General features: G+C 46.6%; 1 protein-coding gene across 1 annotated transcript in view; it reads right to left on the reverse strand.

Moving 5' to 3' along the window:
• Window positions 1-17,700, reverse strand: part of IL12RB1 (interleukin 12 receptor subunit beta 1) — a 123,836-nt gene that overhangs the window by 17,522 nt on the left and 88,614 nt on the right. Inside the window, exons 9-11 of the mRNA XM_066574913.1 lie at window positions 6,784-6,957; window positions 2,948-3,037; window positions 514-669 (exon numbers count right to left, since the gene is read on the reverse strand). Of these exons, the coding sequence (XP_066431010.1) occupies window positions 514-669; window positions 2,948-3,037; window positions 6,784-6,957 (420 nt within the window). The remainder of the gene's footprint in view (window positions 1-513; window positions 670-2,947; window positions 3,038-6,783; window positions 6,958-17,700) is intronic.

Below are 17,700 nucleotides of genomic sequence, written 5' to 3' on the forward strand. Positions count from 1 at the left end.
ATTTTTTTAGTCTCCATACTGAACTTGAACTCGCTATGCTTTGATCGCTCATACAGTATATATTACATTATACTGCATTTTGACAGGCAGTCTATCAAGGGTCCCATAGGCATTTATTTATGACAGCTCTGGGGGCCCTCAGAAGTCTCTCAACTGCCATGGTAACCAAATGACACCCTTCGATTGCATTGAGATGGGGGCGTTTGGACCCCTGAACAATGATCTGGGCATTTAAATGCTGCTGTCAGAATTGTGTTTATATAGGTACAATATAATAAATGCTCATCTTTGGCAATGTAGTTCTGCGCTACACCTGGGATTTGTCAGCAGTTCTCATGAAGTTGTGGTTAAGAAAACAATATTTAGACAATAGTTATTGAATAACAATGTTACTAGCCTACGCCCCCCCCCGCCCCCCTTAAACCTCCGCATGAGCGCAGTACATTATAATCAGTGTGAAGGACGGGGGTATTTGCAGCTGAACATGCCCTTTAACCACAAAATATATATTACCCTGTGAGGTATTGGTCGTCTGGTCTCTTCGGTTGATAATCCAGTTTTGTAAAATTCCTTGACATTCCTGAAGATCAAATGGATCCCATCTCAGAAGAACAGAGCTGACAGTAACATTCATCACCGTGAGATTCCTTGGTCCGATGCTAAGTGAGGCTGGAATGGAGATATTTAGAAGTCATGGGATCTGGATACCATTTATAATAATGCATGCATGGTAAACTGTACAGTAAGTATCATTAAAAGGGGTTCTTCAACAGCAGATGTCGGGTAGAAGAGGGGTCAGACATTTTGTGACTTATTCCTCTCCCAGTTACTCAACTTTTGAATATGTATGTTGATTCCAGATGAGTGTACTGTACCACGTCCGCAATATGGAACCACATCCGATCGGCTAACGCACTCAGACGAAACACCCCTGTAATACGAACCTCACATGCTCGTCTACAGGACTTCACCAGAGCAGCACCCATCCGCTGGAACACTCTACCCCAAGGCATCCGGACAATTCCCGTTGAAAGAAATTTCAGACGTGCCTTAAAAATGCACCTCTTTAGGGAAGCATACCAAATCTCCTGACCTAGTCCCCCGCCCCTGCCTATGGCGCCCCACTCAGTTTGCCTTCTAATAATTGATCTCCACATGAAATCCCCTCTTGCTTGTGTTCCCCATGCCTTGCTCCCCCCCTCCCTTGCACCTCCTGTAGCACCCACAACCCATTTGTGTCAAACCGAATGTAGTTTATATTGTAATTGTTGTATTGTTTTGCATTTATCCATGCTCCATGCCTGAAAGCGCTGCTGAATAAGTTGGTGCTATACAAATAAAGATTATTATTATTACCGTATAATAGACATGCTACAGATGACAGTACAACCATATGTAGTCAGTATGTTATCTGCACTTTCTACTGGGGCAAATACTGGTCCGTATTTGGCCAATAAAAAATAATAACAATACGGAGGCAGAAATGCGAAAAAATAGGTTATGCCGCTGTCTTTAAAAAATGGCCATCAACTTTGTGACCTCTAACCCCGCTTAGCTGTAGATTGCGAGGTTGGTGGACGGATGGACAGCTAGGGACCCCTCTCGCTGGGTCTGCTAGACACAAGCTTGGCGGGGCTCTGCTGTACCCACCATGGCCCGCTAAATGATATAGCAATGCTCCCCCCTCTTTGTATTATGCTGTTTGGACATTTGACAAAAAAAAAATGTGCATGGACCTGAACTGCACAGCCAGCCCTGGAAATGTACCTCTTCTGCTAATTTGATGTCCCCCCCCTTTTGTTTTGTGCTCTCCGTTTTTCTTTTTTCTCCCTTTTTCTTTTTCTCTCTCCCTGCATAACCCTCTCTTCTTGTTTTGTATGGAAAAAAAATCTCTTTAATAAAAATACAATTATTTAAAAAAAAAAAAAAAAAAATGGCCATGTGAATTGATACATAGATATACATTACTTCATATTACAGTCCGCAAAACACGGACTGAATTACAGCATGCTAGAAGGGGAGGAGGATTTCAACTGGCTGCTAGTAAACTGCAAAGTTACTGGTATTCACATGACATTAACGTATACAAAAAGTAGATTCTAAAAGTTGGTATGTTTTCTAGATGATAAGAGAATGACAACATGTCTACCAGCATACGCCGGCATATCTACCACCGGTTTGGCACTTGGTAAGTCGGGAAAGTTTATCTCAACAGCATTGTTCCAAAAAATTATTTAGTAGTAGAGATGAGCGAGCGTACTCGATAAGGCAAACTACTCGAGCGAGTAATGCCTTATGCGAGTACCTGCCCGCTTGTCTCTAAAGATTCAGGTGCCGGCGGGGGTCGCGGAGCAGCGGGGGAGAGCGGGGAGGAACGAGGGGGGGGGGGGGGATCTCTCTCTCACTCCCCCCCCCTCTTCCCCCTGCTCACTCCTGCAACTCACCGCTCTCCTCCGCCGGCACACGAATCTTTAGAGACGAGCGGGCAGGTACTCGCATAAGGCACTACTCTCTCGAGTAGTTTGCCTTATCGAGTACGCTCGCTCATCTCTATTCAGTAGTAAAAGTTGGAAAGTGCACACTCCATTGCACTAAATGATCTTTCTCTGAGCTGGCAAAGGTAACATTTGGTATTTAACCTCTTAATGACCACCCAGATGCCTTTTTACGGTGGCCATTAAGGGGCTTTATTCTGATGCAGTTGCCATTTTACGGTGCAGCATCAAAAGCCTGGCATGGGTTTCCCGAGCCACAGCCAGCAGGTGCTGAGCTGTTGGATAACAGCCTAGCACTTGCTCAAACAGTGAGGACCGGAGAAACTTTCTGATCCCCGCTGATTAACCCTTTACATGTCGCAGTCAATGAGACTGTGGCATGTAAAATGATGATAGAGGGAGGGTAAAAACACAGAATTAGAAATGTAGGAAATAGGCTGATTTGGACATACGCTTGAAGTAGTATGTGGTGCCCATAGTAATCGGGTTCTTGTCCATCTTGTGAATGTAGATTTTGTAACACTTCATTGGAACAAAATTATCTGGAAAAAGAAAACAGCAACCGATAAATCAGTATTACATACCATAGAAGTCCAGATCTGTACATTACAACGGTTATGCCATTTTTGAAAGTTATTCCCTACCTACAAGATTTGGGATGACTTTCAGGTTGTGACTGTCCAACTATTTGGATCCCTGCTGATTCTGACAACGGGGTTCACAAGTGAGGGCCATTGCACATGAACACTGTTGCTCTATTCATTTCAATGGGAGGATGGGTGGGGGGTGATGAGTTCAAAAAGAAAAAAGCAATTCTGTTGCTGTTTTATTGTGTTTTTTCTTTTATGTTGTTCACCATGTAGTTTAGAAAATGTGTGAATGTTCTTTGTAGGTGTTTTTTTTAACACTATTACAAAATAATACACTTTTTATGGAAAATGTTGCTTTACTTTTTTTCCTTACTATATACATTTTTCCAAAAAGTTGTATTAACACTAGAGATGAGCGAGCACGCTCGTTTAAGGCTGCTACTCGATCAAGTAGCAGCCTTATCGAGTAACTGTGTGTGTGTGTGGGTGGGGGGGGGGTGAGCGGGGGAAGAGTGAGAGAGATCTCTCTCTCCCCCCCGCTTCCCCCCCCCCCCCCCGCCGCCCCCTCTCCGCATGCTGCTCGGGCGAGTACACAGTTATTCGATAAGACTGCTACTTGATCGAGTAGCAGCCTTAAATGAGCGTGCTCGCTCATTTCTAATTAACACTTATTGAATCTCACGACAAGATACCAAAATGGGATCATTTGATGGTTTTCAGAATGTTTTGTTACCTTCAATATATTCTAGTTTACAACTAGCATGTAATCTATTAGGTCGCACTAAAAACACAGTCTAAATGCCCGTTTAGACACACAGATGATCGCTGAAAAGATGGTTTTTGAGCAATCATTTTGCATAATCTGCTAACTGGTACTAATGCCTATTAGTACCAGTTAGCAGTGTGTGAGCCATGGGGAGCTGAATTTATTCAGAGGACCGCCTGCTGTTCTCTGAATAAATTCTCTTTGTTCTGCCTGTGAGGCTGACAGCTGAGGACAGCTGAGACAATGCAATAAGCTGTAAACCGCTCTTCGCGGGCAGAGCACAGCATGCAGTCCGGCTTATCAGCTGTTCTGCTGAATGACGGTTTTCAAGCCAAACTGAGGACCATTGTTCAGCAGAAAAATGAAATATGGGCACATTTAGACACAATGATTGCTCAAAAGATGGCTTTTGAGCGATAATCGTTGTGTCTAAATGGGCCTTTAGAGCGGCTTCACATGAGCATATTTGCACACACATACGCCTGAGATGCTGTTTCTACAAACTAATCCCCCCCCCCGTATGTATGTAGTGGCCCAGAGTTAGCAGGGCCCCATCATAAGTTTGTATGTGTTTGTCCTGTGCAATTGTATTGTTAGCGTATTCCATGTGTATGCATTTGATGTGTATTGTACCTCTGCAGCACTGGATGGATTAATGTCTGGGTTATGTCTGCAAAATGTATCATGTTGTATGTTTTGTGACAGTGAAATATATGTGTTTGAAAGGTGAATGTAAGTGAGTTTTTGCAAGGTGTGCAGTGAGAAGAGAGTTTGAGCCTTTTGTGAGAGTCAGCCATCACATGGCTACTGCTTTATTGGCTTGTGTGCGGAGGCATGGAAGGGGCTGAGAGATTCCTTAATGTGCGGCCCTGGATTACTCTGCCTGGGATGTACCAGTGCTACCACTAAGTACCGGATGAGAAGAGGGATCGTTGCTTGGCGTGTTTAGGCACAGGAAGCATGAGTGATGACCGGTAGAGAGTTGGAGAGAAAGAAGGAGAGTCGCCAGGAGCGGGATCACACAGATAACTCAACTGTGGATTGTCTAGATTGCCTCGTGTATCCTCCCTGTCACACCACCTTCTCTTGTTGTATCTGTGCTAATCTGTTGTTGAACTGTTATGGAAGTTTCATTAAACGGACATTACCGACCTTCCCAGTTTTGTTCAGAAAAGTTAACCCTGTATGTGGAATGTTATTGCTCAACGACAAGCTTCACAGCAGAGGATGAAACGGTGGCATCACGAGTGACAAAGGACATTGAGGTAACTTTTGGTTACTATTCCCGTGACCTGCCCCAGCAGTAACTTGGATGGGTCCCAAGCTGCCCCCAGGGGAGGAGTTGGTAGAGCCACCGTGGCAGAAATAATCTTTATTTTCCCTGCCATCTCCTCAGCTGTGGGCCCACTCATCGCACACTGCATGTAGACTTGCACACTCAGCTCAGGCAGGCATACATGTGTTCTCAATATGTAGAGGGGAAGTGTATCTCCAGTATGAACAAAGGATCAGGCATGTTGAAATCCAATATGCCTGATCCTACATATTTTGTAACGTCTTCTATGTAGTAGAGCTGGGACACTCCATAGTTGCCTGTTCCTGATAAAAGCAGTTAGTTTGGAACACTTAGGGTGCCTACCCACAAGCGAGATTTTTTTTGCGATGCGAGAGCGATGATTATGAAACCAATGATTTTCAATGGTTTCATACTCATTTGCGATTTTTTTTCTTAAGTCTTGCAGTGCAGAGAAAAAATCTGCGATATCGCTCAGTGTTCTCAAAGAGGCTAGTGGCAGCAGTGCCAGCCCCATTGAAAACATAGGGAATACATCGTAGACTTCTGCCACAGCTGGGACAGCTATGGCAAAGGATTCTTTCATCCCTGCGGGATGTCACAGCTGTGACAGAAGTCCATGATGCTATCCCATTGCTTTCAATGGGGGCGGCACTGCTGCGGCCCCACTGAAAGCAGTGGATTGCAGGCAACCATCGCAGCGATGATTTTTTGGGGAAGGGCTTCAAATATAAGCCCTTCCCTGAAAATCATCCCTACCTGTAAAAAAAGGTCTGGCACATTAGTCTTCTTCTGTGTTCTGGAGGCCTGGGATCGAAAAATCCCCACCCCCAGAAAGCGCTGGTCTCATTGGCTGAGCGCCCAGCTAATCACAGGCAGTGCTCAGCAAATGGGATAGCATCATGGACTTCTGCCACAGCTATGACAGCTGTGGCAGAGGATTCCTTCATCCCCATGGTCCCCATGGGGATGAAGGAATCCTCTGCCATAGCTGTGACAGCTGTGGCAGAAGTCGACGATGTACTCCCTATGTTTTCAATGGGGCTGGTGCTGCTGCCACTGGCCCCGTTGACAGCAATGAGCAACATCACAGCGTTTTCTCTGTGCTGCGAGGCACTTGATCTCCCATCGCTAGCAAAAAATATCGCTAGTGGGTAGGGCACCTTTAGGGTGAAGTCAAACAGTGCAGCTGTCTTGAGGTTGACAAGCCATGACCACCTATGATGACAAAAGGTTGCACGATTTTGCAGTAAAATTGTGTTGCCATTGGCTACCTTGGGTGGGTGGAGTGTCAGCTGCAGGTTGCGTTGGACCATGTGGCCATAACCGTATATGTAATGTGTATGGGAATCTTAAGAGAGAATTTATCTATGACCTGGTCACACACAAGAGCTCTTCCCCTTTCCAGCCTCAGTTTTCCTTGAAGTCCTATTGTGAGAACCCTTTCCAGCCATTTCACAGTACAGTAATATGCTTGACTGACTATCTGCTCATGGAAATACTGGTTATGATTCAGGTATTTGTCGAACAGACCAAATTCTTTTACCCCCCAAAATGGGTCAAACAAGTGGACAGAGTACAATGAGCTAAATATGATCTATTGTCCACCCATGCTGTAGGTTATCACAAAGTTCTTACCTGTAAGTATAGTTGCATTATTGTTGTTGAGAGTTTCCACCAGATCGCTGGAGATTGCTCCTTTCATCTCGCTGGCCTCCGACACAATGCAATAAGATGCTTTTTCTGCTTTCTTTCCTCTCCATTCCATTGTCAGATTATTTCCAGATAATGTTATATTTTGAAAAGGTATTGCTGAAAATATGAACCATAAAAACTTCATCATGGAACAGCAAATAAACATTTTCACATAAAATTAGGAATGCATCAAAGTTTGGGACCTTTCTATGTGATCCAATTGTGTTCCAATTTTGGAAGTTCTCATCACTTAATTTGTCAGGTTGGTGACCCTTTAACCCCTTAACGACCAAAGACATACATGTACGTCACTTGTCACCTGGGGTGGTAGGGAGCAGGTTCTGGTACCAAGCCTGCTCTATACCCTGAAGTTGCAGCTGTGTGAAACAGCTGACAACTGCCCACAATGCCCATGATTAGAGTTAGTTAGCAATGCTGACTGTGCCATCTAATCTATTAGTGGGTGGGGAGGGCCCCCTCTGTTGCCTCAGTGGCCTCCTACAATGTGATTGCAGGTTGCCATGTCAGCCGGAGATCTAGTGGAGGCTTTTAGGCCTGCCATGAATTCCAGCCTAGTATGCCCTACTTATGGAAGGCCTTAATAGGCAACACTGAAAAGTGCAAGATACTGCATTACAGAAGTATCACAATAAGCTGCTGTGTGTTCATGAGGAGTACTATCGGCTTCCAAGAGCACATTTCCACAGGTGTGGCATGATTGAGCTGGCTGGGTGTGGTGTTCTACAGCCAACCTATTATCATTGGTCTATTGCATTTAAATATCAGCCCTCTGGCTGGAATTAGCTGGTGTTCCTCATTTCCCCTTGTAACATAGTAACATAGTATGTTACGCTGAATGAAGACAATGTCCATCCAATAGTTCAGCCTGTTTCAACCCTCTTGTTGATCCAGAGGAAGGCATAAAACCCCAAGAGGCAGAAGCCAATTAGCCCATTCGGGGGAAAAAAATCCTTCCAGACTCCATAATGGCAGTCAGAGTAATTCCTGGATCAACATTTAAGATCAACAACCCTGCTCGTCACCTAATGTCTATATCCTGTAATATCATAGCGTTCTAGAAAGACATCTACTCCCCTCTGAAACTCCTCTATGGATTTTGCCATCACCACGTCCTCAGGCAGAGAGTTCACCAGTCTCACTGCTTACAGTAAAGAACCCCCTTCTCTGTTGGTGATTAGAGATGAGCGAGCACACTCGTCCGAACTTGATGCTCGTTCGAGTACTAGGGTGCTCGAGATGCTCGTTACTCTAGACGAACACCATGCGGTACTCAAGTCAATTGCATTTTCTTCCCTGCATGTTTAGCACCATTTTCTAGCCAATAAACATGCAGGGAAGGCATTACCACTTCCTGCTGTGACATGCCAGCCCCCCCCCCCCAGTAGTGAGTGGCTGGGCCGATCAGGTGACCGCCGAGTACTTAAAGTGGTCCCGCCCATGGATCGCATCAGATGCATGCTGGCAGAAGTTAGGGATAGTGCTGCTGCTCATATAGGGGCAGTGTTAGAGTAGGGTCCTGTCCTCAAGGACCCCAACGGTCCTTCTTAGGGCTACTCTTAATAGTGTGCATTACCGTTGTGGCTGGCTGGGAGCAGTAGTGCACTATTTTTTTTTTAAGCATCTCGGGCTGTGCAGGCCATTTCAACTATAGCGTTCTCAGTCTGCAGTGTATTACGCAGAGTTTAGGGACAGAGCTGACTATATAGGGAAAGTTATACAGTCCTGATCCTCCGTACAAGAACCCCAACGCTCCTTCTTAGGGCTACATCTGACCGTGTGCTTTACAGTTGTGGCTGGCTGGGAGCAGTAGTGCACCAACTTTTGTACTACGCATCTAGGCCTGTTCCCAGCCTTTCAGTAATAGCGTTCTCAGCCTGCAGTGCCGTACAAGCAGGTCTTACCGTGAAACAGCACTCTAAAATTTCCTAGCCTACTGCAAAGTAGTTCAGTTACACCGTTCTGTGTGTGCAGTGCACAATGCAGAGTTTAGGGACACAGCGGCTTCTATAGGGAAAAGTATACAGTCCTGATCCTCCATACAAGAACCCCAATTCTCCTTCTTAGGGCTACATCTGACCGTGTGCTTTACAGTTGTGGCTGGCTGGGAGCAGTAGTGCACCAACTTTTGCATTACGCATCTAGGCCTGTTCCCAGTCTTTCAGTAATAGCGTTCTCAGCCTGCAGTGTCGTACAACCAGTTCTCACCGTGAAACTGCACTCTAAAATTTCCTAGCCTACTGCAAAGTAGTTCAGTTATACCGTTCTATGTCTGCAGTGTATGGGACAGAGGTCTCACCGCTAAACAGTACTGTTATAATTCTTGGGCCACTGCAAAGTATTTTAGTTCTGCCACTGTACAGAGCATCTCACAATACCCTTTCTTTGGTGGGGTCAAGATAGCCACAGTTACCAGCACTATCCACTGGCTTTAGAGTCTTCTCCCACTCCACACAGCCTCTCTTATCTACAAGTCTCTATGACCAGTAAATTACCCCTAAGTATCAGCGCAAGACAGCGGGTTAATTTTTTCAAGTCACAGCATAGAGCCTCCACTATCTACAAGTCTCTGTGTGCGGTGAATTAGCCACAGTTGTCAGTGCTGTACAGTGGGGTCATTTATTTGGGCCCTGCTCTATTCTTAATCCGCCATTATGAGGAGTAGGGGTAAGGGTAGTGGACGCGGACGCGGGCACAGGCCAAGCTCCTAGGCGGGGTGAATCACAGCCGGCTGCTGAGGGATTAGGAGAGAGGCAAGTTTCCGGGCTCCCCAGCTTCATATCACAATTTACGGGTAAGTGTGGTAGACCTTTATTGCAAACACAGCAGTGCGAACAGGTCCTGCAGTGGATGGCAGAAAATGCGTCCAGCAATGTTTTGACCACCCAGTCTTCTACGCAGTCCACTACTCCCGGCCTAGGGACTGCAACTCTGAATCCTCTGGCTGCGCCTCCTTCCTCCCAGCCTCCTCACTCCATGAAAATGACATTCTGAGCAGGCAGACTCACAGCAACTGTTCTCGGGGCCCTGCCATGAGTGGGAAAAAAGGGTTCCTCTCTCACCTGAGGAGTTTGTCATGACCGATGCCCAACCTTTGGAAAGTTCCCGGAGTCCGGGTGATGAGGCTGGGGACTTCTGGCAACTGTCTCATGAGCTTTTTGTGGATGACGATGATGAGACACAATTGTCTGTCAGTGAGGTAGTAGTAAGGGCAGTAAGTCCGAGGGAGGAGTGCACAGAGGATTTGGAGGAAGAGCAGCTGGACGATGAGGTGACTGACCCCACCTAGTTTGCTAAGCCTACTGAGGACAGGGCTTTAGAGGGGGAGGCAAGTGCAGCAGCAGGACAGGTTGGAAGAGGCAGTGGAGTGGCCAGGGGTAGAGGCAGGGCCAGAGCGAAGAATCCCCCAACTGTTTCCCAAAGCAACCCCTCGCGGCAAGCCTCCGTGCAGAGGGCTAGGTGTTCAAAGGTGTGGATGTTTTTTAGTGAGAGCGCGGACGGCCGATGAACAGTGGTGTACAACCTGTGTCGCACCAAGATCAGCCGGGGAGCCACCACTATCAGCCTGACCACCAGCAGCATGCGCAGGCATATGATCACCAAGCACCCCACAAGGTGGGACAAAGGCCATTCACCGCCTCCGGGTCACACCACTGCCTCTTCCCCTGTGTCACAACCTGGCACACAGATCCAATCTCCCTCCCAGGACACAGGCACGAGCGCCTCCCGGCCTGCACCCACACCCTCACCTCCACTGCCCTCCACTTCATCCAGCAATGTCTCTCAGCGCAGCATTCAGCTGTCGCTAACACAAGCGTTGGTGCAAAAGCGAAAATATGCCGCCACCTACCCGCATGCACAAGCTTTAAACGTGCACATTGCCAAATTAATCAGCCTGGAGATGCTGACATACATGCTTTTGGAAATAGAGGCTTTCAAAAACATGATGGTGGCGGTCCCGCGCTACTCGGTCCCCACTATTTTTCCCGGTGTGCAGTCCCCGCCGTACACGAGCACATCTCCCGCAACATAAATCGTGCCCTCACCAACGCGGCTACTGGGAAGGTCCACTTAACGACGGACACGTGGACAAGTACTGGAGGGCAGGGTCACTATATCTCCCTGACGGCATATTGGGTGAACTTGGTGGAGGCAGCGACAGTCAGAGCCTGGGACAGCTCACATCCTACCCACACCCAGAATAGCAGTTCCTACCTCGGTGCTGGTATCTTCAGCGTTTTATGCCACCTCCTCCAAACCCTCCCCCTCCTCCTTCTCCGCCACGTCTACCTCTCAATTAAGAAGTGTGAGCACGTCGCCAGCAGTTGGTGCGGCATGGCAGCACAGCGGTGGGCAAGCGTCAGCAAGCCGTGTTGAAACTAATCAGCTTAGGTGACAAGCGGCACACGGGCCCCAAGCTGCTGCAGGGTCTGACAGAGCAGACCAACCTCTGGCTTTCGCCACTGAGCCTCCAACCGGGCATGGTCATGTGTGACAACGGCCGTAACCTGGTGGTGGCTCTGCAGCTCGGCAGCCTCACACACGTGCCTGGCCCACGACTTCAATCTGGTGGTTCAGCGGTTTCTGAAGAACTACCCCCACTTGTCTGACCTGCTGTGCAAGGTTACCGCACCTGCGCACATTTCTGCAAGTCCAACACGGACGCTGCCACCCTGAGGACCCTGCAACATTGGTTTCAGCTGCCAAAGCACCGACTGATGTGCGACGTGCCCACATGCTGGAATTCTACGCTGCACATGTTGGCCAGGCTGTACGAGCAGCGTAGAGCAATAGTGGAATACCAGCTGCAACATGGGCGGTGGAGTGGTAGTCAGCCACCGCAATTCTTTACTGAGGAGTGGGCATGGGTGGCAGACATCTGCCAGGTCCTCGGAAACTTTGAGGAGTCTACCCAGATGGTGAGCGGCGATGCGGCAATCATTAGCGTTACCATCCCACTGCTATGCATGCTGAGAAGTTCGCTGCTAAGCATAAAGGCCGATGCTTTGCGGTTGGAACAGGAGACGGAGGAAGACAGTATGTCGCTGGATAGTCAGAGCACCCTCATGTCTATATCTCAGCGCGTTTTGGAGGAGGAGGAGGAGGGGGAGGAGCATGAGGAGGAGGGGGAAGAGACAGCTTGGCCCACTGCAGAGGGTACCCATGCTGCTTGCCTCTCAGCTGTTCAGCGTGTATAGGCTGAAGAGGAGGAGGATCCTGAAAGTCATCTTCCTAGTGAGGACAGCGATGTGTTGCGTACTGGGACCCTGGCACACATGGCTGACTTCATGTTAGGCTGCCTTTCCCGTGACCCTCGCGTTAGACGCATTCTGGCCAACACAGATTACTGGGTGTACACCCTTCTTGATCCACGGTATAAGGAGAATCTTTCCACTCTCATTCCCGAAGAGGAAAGGGGTACGAGAGTGATGCAATACCACAGGGCCCTGGTGGAAAAAGTGATGCTAAAATTCCCATCTGAAAGCGCTAGTGGCAGCAGATGCAGTTCAGAGGGCCAAGTAGCAAGGAAGGAGCGAGGATCAGGCAGCATGTCCAGCGCAGGCAGGGGGACACTCTCCAAGGCCTTTGCGAGCTTTATGGCTCCCCAGCAGGGCTGTGTCACCACTCCCCAGTCAAGGCTGAGTCAGAGTGAGCAATGTAAAAAGATGGTGAGGGAGTGCGTAGCCGATCGTACCACACAACTATTGGGTGTCAAAGCTGGACACGTGACACGAACTTGCACTGTACGCCCTAGAGTTGCTGGCCTGCCCTGCCGCTAGCGTCTTGTCAGAGAGGGTGCTTAGTGCAGCTTGGGAATCATCACAGATAAGCGTACCCGCCTGTCAACTGTCAACGCCGACATGCTTACCCTCATAAAGATGAACAAAGGCTAGATTTCCCCAGACTTCTCTTCTCCACCGATGGAAAGCAGTGGATCCTAAAGAATCTTTTCGCTGCAACAGTAGAAAAAAATGCATCCTCTATCACCCCAAAAAAGGGGAGAATTAGCTCTGTGTATCCCTCTCGGATATTTTTACTCCTCCTACTAAAACAGCATGTCATCACGCTGAACTGCCACTTTATATGCGGCCCAAAATGCTCTGTTTAAAACTTTTTTAAAAGTGTTATCAGTTTTAAGAGTTAAACTTAAACCAATTTTTGCGGAGGGCTGCCTCCAGGCTCTATTACAAATTAACCAATAACGAGCTGTATCTTCAAAAACTGATTGTGGGTTTCACATGTCCTCGCGGTTGAGCAATTTTTTAGGGGTACACTTGTATTCTTGGTACACCAATTTTTCAGTCCATTGCCAATACTGTTAGCAAACTAATTTTTCCAGGCTTCGCCTATACTCTTGTTAAACAAGTTTTTACAAGTGTTCGCCTATACGATTGGTACACCAATGTTACTGGGGTTCACCTATACTATTGCTACAGAAATGTTACTGGGGTCTGCCTATACCTTTTCCACTGAATGGTTTGAGGGGTTCGCCTATACTCTTGCTACAGAAATGTTACAGGGGTTCGCCTATACTTTTGCTGCAGAAATATTACTGGGGTCTGCCTATACTTTTGCTACAGAAATGTTACTGGGGTCTGCCTATACTTTTGCTGCAGAAATGTTACTGGGGTCTGCCTATACTTTTGCTACAGAAATGTTACTGGGGTCTGCCTATTCTTTTGCTACAGAAATGTTACTGGGGTCTGCCTATTCTTTTGCTACAGAAATGTTACTGGGGTCTGCCTATACTTTTGCTACAGAAATGTTACTGGGGTCTGCCTATACTTTTGCTGCAGAAATGTTACTGGGGTCTGCCTATACTTTTGCTACAGAAATGTTACTGGGGTCTGCCTATACTTTTGCTACAGAAATGTTACTGGGGTCTGCCTATACTTTTGCTACAGAAATGTTACTGGGGTCTGCCTATTCTTTTGCTACAGAAATGTTACTGGGGTCTGCCTATACTTTTGCTACAGAAATGTTACTGGTGTCTGCCTATACTTTTGCTACAGAAATGTTACTGGTGTCTGCCTATACTTTTGCTACAGAAATGTTACTGGGGTCTGCCTATACTTTTGCTACAGAAATGTTACTGGGGTCTGCCTATACTTTTGCTACAGAAATGTTACTGGGGTCTGCCTATACTTTTGCTACGGAAATGTTACTGGGGTCTGCCTATACAGTTTCTACTGAATGGTTTGAGGGGTTCGCCTATATTCTTGCTACAGAAATGTTACAGAGGTTCACCTATACTTTTGCTACAGAAATGTTACTGGGGTCCGCCTATACCTTTTCTACTGAAAGGTTTGAGGGGTCCGCCTATACTTTTGCTACAGAAATGTTACTGGGGTCTGCCTGTACTCCTGCTACAGAAATGTTACTGGGGTCCGCCTATACTCCTGCTACAGAAATGTTACTGGGGTCCGCCTATACTCCTGCTACAGAAATGTTACTGGGGTCCGCCTATACTCCTGCTACAGAAATGTTACTGGGGTCCGCCTATACTCTTGCTACAGAAATGTTACTGGGGTCTGCCTATACTTTGGCTTCAGAAATGTTACTGGGGTCTGCCTATACAGTTTCTACTGAATAGTTTGAAGGGTTTGCCAATACTCTTGCTACAGAAATGTTACAGGGGTTCGCCAATACTTTTGCTACAGAAATGTTATAGGAGTCTGCCTATGCTGTGGGTGCATAAAGACTTCCCATTGCAGTGTTTTACCTATCTGGGACAAATACACTGACTGACTTGGGCAGAAATGTGGGCCGAGGCCGCGGTCCTTGGCGTGTTGAAACTCTGCCATATTTGGGCACTCTGATTTCTTCTTGTGTAATACCATCTTTGTGCACCGACAGCATCAGCAAGCCCAAGGAACTCAAAGACTTCCCATTGTGGTGTTGAGCTATCTGACACCTACACAGAATGAATTGTGTGGGGACACATGAATTTCCCATTGCTATGTAACTCGCGGCACCTTGGGTCACACAAGGTGGAGGCTGGGACCGAGCCTGACCCAGGGCCCGCTCACGTACTTCCCACACAGAGTATTGCTGCATTGTGGAAACGTGTAGAAGTGCTGGCACCTGAGTCCCTTTTATGCTCACATTTGCGGCTCCTGACAATTTTGTGACGAAGGTGGCACTGGATTGGAAGGAAGATCGTACATCAATTTATCATCAATTCTCAACAGCATTGTGGGCTATCGCCCACACTTTCAAAGAAGGTCGCTTCCCAGCCCTGCCAACCCTCTGCAGTGTGTGCCTCCGTTTCCTCCTCATCCATTACGCACTCATGAATAGACACGAGGGTGGTGTGGCTATGAAGCGAGCCTGTGGCATGAGGCCAGCTGAACAATGCGCAGGGAATATTTTGGGTGTGCTGTGGATGCAGGGTCATGTGGGGGGGGGGGGGGTTGGACAGCAATGCCAGCATGTAACCCAGGAGAGGAGGCAGCGATGTCACCCGCAGGCAGTGATTGTCCTTGGTTGCAGGTAGTGTGGTGCTTAGCTAAGATGTGCCAGCGCGTGTGCCTTGCTAATGAGGGTTTGTCCGAAGTAAATTTTTAGGGGGGAGGTGAGACCAGACTCTTGCCCCCATTTTGGCTTAATAGGGGGACCTGGGAGCCTCAGATGCAGCCATGCATGCTGCCCCTGCCCTTCCCTATCCGTTTCTGTGTTGTTTCCATGACATTCTGATGTTTTCTGGTGTTTGACAAGTCATCACCTATGCGGAGCACCGGTCCCATACAGCATTTTGGTGCTCGCTAATTTCTATGGGTGATGAAACCTGCTTCCTTCTAGACGTAGCGGATGCCGTCTTGTTACCGTTGGAGTCCTGGGTATAAGAAGATCATGGGAGAAATCCTTGTATTGTCCCCTCATGTATTTATACATAGTTATTTTGACACCCCCTGGCCGTCTTTTTTCCAGGGTAAATAATCCCAGTTTTGTTAGCCTCTCTGGGTATTCTAGTCCTCCCATTCTGTTTATTAATTTAGTTGCCCTTCTTTGAACTCCCTCAAGCACTGTAACATCTTTCCTGAGCACCGGTGACCAGAACTGTGCGCTGTATTCCATGTGAGGCCTGATAAGTGCCTTATATAGTGGGAGGATAATGTTCTTGTCCCTCGCAAATATACCTCTTTTAATGCACCCCAAGACTATTAGCTTTTGCAATAGCTGACTGGCATTGGTTGCTCCAGTTAGGTCTGCAGTCCACTAGCACTCCCAGGTCTTTTTCCATATCACTTTTCCCTAGCAGTACCCCATTTAGTGTTTATTGGTGACATCCATTTCTCCTATCTATGTACATAGCTTTACATTTATCATTAAACTTCATTTGCCATTTTTCTACCCAGCCCCCAGCTTATCCAGATCCTTTTGTGTTTGCATTCATGCTTGTTGCTCTGTGGATGTGAGCTGTGATGTGTTCTGTGTGTCTAAGCTACTTGCCAGACATGTGGTGTGAACAGTCCTGTTCAGTTGTGTATTCGTTCCATGCTGTGTTAGTGTGAACAGTGTCTTGTGCTGTCTGGATCGTTTACCATCTCTGGGCTAGTTAGGTCCTTAGGTTCCAGTGTGGAGCCATTCCTATCGCGACGATCGCCTTGCTTGCAGCCAGGTGTTATGTGGAAGTTGTCTTGTTAGAGTTGGGAACCGCAAGACAACGAGGATCCTTTAGGTGGGCTCACAGGCTTAAGTGACTTGGCCAATCCATAAACCAATACCTCGTAACTAAGTTATTCCATCTGGCTATGTGTTCTGGTATGCAGATATGCAGGTGAGTGTTTTGAGCGTTTGTCAGTTGTAGGTTTATGTCTGTCCGCTTGGATGGAGCTCGTTTCACTGTTTTTGCAATTCAACTAAGAATTGAACGTAATAAAAACATTCCAGAATCCTTGATATTTGCTACTGTTTATTTCCTTTGGATGGAATGCATCTAGTTAAAGGCATCATTTGAAGTGGGGCCAGGAATACTGAATTTATAGCTATTTTTTTGTGTACAGAGGAGAGGGGGAGGGAGTGGGCAGACCACCAGCAACAGAGAAGATATGTGATTTTTTTGCATATTTCCCTGTCCCAGAATAGGAGGGACATGAATTTTTGTTCATGTTATCACCCACCCATCAGTCAGAGAGAAGTTTTGCTCTCTGATTATCACATGTGCATTTTTTTTCCTAGAAAAGATGAGGACTTGCTCATCCAATCACTGCTCTACACCATTTAACTCTGCAGATACTGCAATCATTACTGACCACGGTATCTAAATGTTTTTCCAGAAAGAAATGTAAAAACCTTTTCCTCTTACACAAGGCTTTAAATAATGAAAAAATGAAAAGAACAAAATAAAAAAAACAAACACGTAATTGGTATTGCCACATTCATAACAACCCATACTATAAAATATTATATTATTTATGCAGCACAGAAAATTCGATTTAAAATAGTTCAAAATAGCCATTTTCTGATCATTTCACTTCACCTAAACAGAAATATAAAATAAAAAAAACATATGTACCTCAAAATGGTACCAATAACAATGACAAGTTGCCCCACAAAAAACAGGTCTGATACAGCTTTGTGACTTGAACAATAAAAATGTTCTGGTCCAGGCATGTGGCGCCACAAAAAAAGTGTTTTTGTAGAAAAAAAAAGTGTAAAAGTGGTAAACCATAATAAAACCTCTATAAATTTGATGTCGTCATAATTGTATTGACCAGTAGAATAAAGGTAACATAATATTTATACCACATGGGGAACGCCATAAAAGTAAATCACAAAAAAACTATGGTGAAATAGTTTTTTTGCATTACCTCCAGCAAAAAAAAAGTTGATAAAAGT

This window comes from Eleutherodactylus coqui, chromosome 7 (assembly GCF_035609145.1).
Source record: "Eleutherodactylus coqui strain aEleCoq1 chromosome 7, aEleCoq1.hap1, whole genome shotgun sequence".
Lineage (NCBI taxonomy): Eukaryota > Metazoa > Chordata > Amphibia > Anura > Eleutherodactylidae > Eleutherodactylus > Eleutherodactylus coqui.